A 3,110-nucleotide genomic window follows, 5' to 3' on the forward strand; every position below is an offset into this window, starting at 1 on the left:
GAAAAATAGCACCAAAGGAAATCCCTAGCTCTTTGGTTCCCCACCAACTTGTTGTATTCACCTGGCAACTGGAAATCTTAGTGACAACCCTGGCTTGCTTGATTTTTGCTTTCTGAACCCATTTTTTCCTTCTCTTCCTAGGCCATGGCTGAGGACAAAAGTGATGAATGGTTCAAAAAACGAAAAAAGTGGCAGATTTGAACATGTGGTTGATAATGAAAACACTCTAGCTGGTAGTTAGTATTATTTAGGGAGTGGTTAGCAGGTCACCATAATCCCATAATTCCCATAATTTTCCATAAATTTCCCATAATTCACCTTTTCACCCCTCCCCCTCCCCCCCCCCCCCCGCTCACTTCCTACATGCACATGTTTAGGTAAACATTGATTATAGTTCCACTAGTGTGCAATTTGTGTTATAATTTTAAATTATTTGGATAAAGTCGATATACATAGGACTGTATAAGACTCCAAATAAAACATTGTCATTGTCATTGTCATTTTCATGGCACACACAGACACACACACTTGGGCAATGAAAGTGAGGGAGTCATAATGAGCAATACTGACATAATTGTACTAATACCTAATGGAAGAGGGAACAAGAAAGTTAGGCCTGTGTAAACTTGCTCATTCCTCACTTCAAAGAAGAAAAGGACAGTGTTTTTTTGTCCAAAGGGAGGGGTGACTGTACACAGTCTAAGGAAGCCCACTTCTCATAAGTGATGTTTAGTAGGGCCCTTGAAGGAAGGTAGAGAATCACCTGTTAATAGACAAAAGTCTATTTTAAAATTAGTAAAATGCAAAAAAATAAAATATCTAGTGTTGTAAATTATGATAATTTTTTAAAATCTGACTTGAAAGGTTTTAAATGTGACAATCCGTCGGTTGCTTTAAAATTGGAAAGAAAATACACCTTTATTGAAGCTTTAATTACCATAGATCCCCTGTTAAGCCGCCCCGCCCCCTCTCTCTAATAAGTTTCTGTGTGGAGAACTGATAACATAGTCTTTTCTAAATTAAATACCCCCCGCCCCCCTTCTCAATGTACAAGGATTTGATACGAGTAGAACTGAGAACACAACACTTAAATCACCACGAGACAGACTTATCTATTCTGTTACAGACGCTACGCACGTGTCATTCCCCGGAGCGGTTCAGAACGGTTTTTAGTTTTATCTACTTCATATATGACAGCATACAGTGTCCTACTACATCAAGTCGGGGTTGATAACGGATTGACGGTAGTTTTAGCTTTAGTGACGTCTTCAAGTGTAACTGTGTTAACGCTTTGCTGTGAGGATCGAATTCTAATATGAATTAACATTTTATTCTTTGATATCTAAATGAATTGTGGCTGAAGGGTCCAAGATAGTGAAGCAATCAGATTGCTTAAAACATCAACGTCACTAAGTGTTTATATATTTATTATGGATAGCGCTCATTGCAGTAGAGCATGCGTAAATGCCTTAGGCTGGTCCCAGTAGTTCAAAGGACTGAAAGCAATATCCTCCGCAGTTGAATAATAGTTTGTAGTTTTTTGCATCCCTGTCCTAAAATATTGAACTAGGGGTAATCATTGATTACCGATCCGCGTTCGTCACCTACGGAAAAAATAGAGAAAGGAGTCCAGTTTCCCGGCCGAGGTGCCCCTGATAAAATTAATAGAGGCTGCTAATTTGTAGTCGCCCGTGATAGCTCGAAAATTTCTTCCTTAGTGCCACAGGAACACCAGATTAGGATGCGTTGTGACGAACGCGAATAGTAAGAAGATACCCACAGTCTGCTTCTATCTGTCCTGGTTGCCTCTCTCATCTGAAGAGGCTGCCTTAAATATGAAAAATGTAGAATTGAATGCTGGTTTCTAACCTGAGATCAAGCCCAATTTGAGCGGTTCTCATACATTCTCTCTAACGGCTACCGCCGGAATGTTATTTACAAAGCGAAACGAAAATAGAGCCTGATCTCAGGTTAGCTGGTTTCAAACACTTGAAAGAAATTTTGTTTTTTTATAATTATGTTTGCGCAGAGACAGTCTTTCGTGTCGACGCCCACCCCTTTTTGAAATCTCCCGCGGAAAGATCGTAACCTGGGGATCAGAACAAAGAAGACAAAATATCTACTCAAGTTATACAGCCACAACCTCTTTCTGAAAACAATGATTAGATAGTTACGACCCTGTTCAGGACAGGTTGACTGGCATGGGTTACAACTATTTATTTTTAATTCAAAATATTCTCCATTTCTGATCGGCTTATTAAACTTTCCCGTCATAGCCAGCTGGTGCTACAACGTTGACCAAACTTTGAAAATGTTTGCTAATATCAAATTGTCGTCAGTTGTATTGATAATCGATGGGGGACAGGCGGCTCGGTCGCTCAGCTATTTTGGCAGTGTAGAACTAAGGAACGTTTCACACGTCATGCGTAGACGAAATGGCCGAACTACTGCTTAACCCTTTAAAGACGGCCAGCGAGTAGCGGAAAAAACCGCATTTTTCACCAATTCATTCCTCTTTTTTGGACTGGTTTTTCGGCTAATTAGCATGGGAATGGTTAAAGTTAAAAATGGTCGTTCACACCTTGCATTTTAACAACAACATAAGCTATATTTGCATCACTATATGTAGTTACAGTATTGCAAAAACTTTAAGATAACATTACAATTGATACTAATGATAATACAATGTAATGATTACAATGGTCAATCAAGTGTCATCAGTATGATTTGATAACAAATTATTGCGTAAATCATTATATAATGAAACAAATTTTAACAAATGTGAATTTAGAGAAAAATTCTGTGAATTCATAAATTTAAGTATTAATTCTGTGCAAGATAGCTGATTAAAATTGACAAAATTATGTTGGATTTGATTGTAGAATTTTTCCTTTGGTATTGAATACTTTGGACAAATACTTATTATAAATACTTTGAATTCTCTGGTTACTTATAAAGTAGCCTAAAATCGGAACATCTAAAAGTAAATCATTAAAAACCTCTAAATGTAAAATATATCATTGACTGCCTTCATTATTTCTTTTTTTGCTGGAAACATGGCTTGGGAATTCAACAAATAAAAGTCATTAAAGCGTTAGCAAAAGTGACAA

At 37.5% G+C, this 3,110-nt stretch overlaps 1 protein-coding gene across 1 annotated transcript in view; it reads left to right on the forward strand.

Moving 5' to 3' along the window:
* Positions 1 to 2,279, forward strand: part of LOC140952395 (glyoxalase domain-containing protein 4-like) — a 10,028-nt gene extending 7,749 nt beyond the window's left edge. The window contains exon 7 of the mRNA XM_073401815.1: positions 142 to 2,279. Coding sequence (XP_073257916.1) covers positions 142 to 201 — 60 coding nt within the window. The 3' untranslated portion in view covers positions 202 to 2,279. The remainder of the gene's footprint in view (positions 1 to 141) is intronic.
* Positions 2,280 to 3,110: the final 831 nt, after the last annotated feature.

This window comes from Porites lutea, chromosome 11, assembly GCF_958299795.1.
Source record: "Porites lutea chromosome 11, jaPorLute2.1, whole genome shotgun sequence".
NCBI lineage: Eukaryota > Metazoa > Cnidaria > Anthozoa > Scleractinia > Poritidae > Porites > Porites lutea.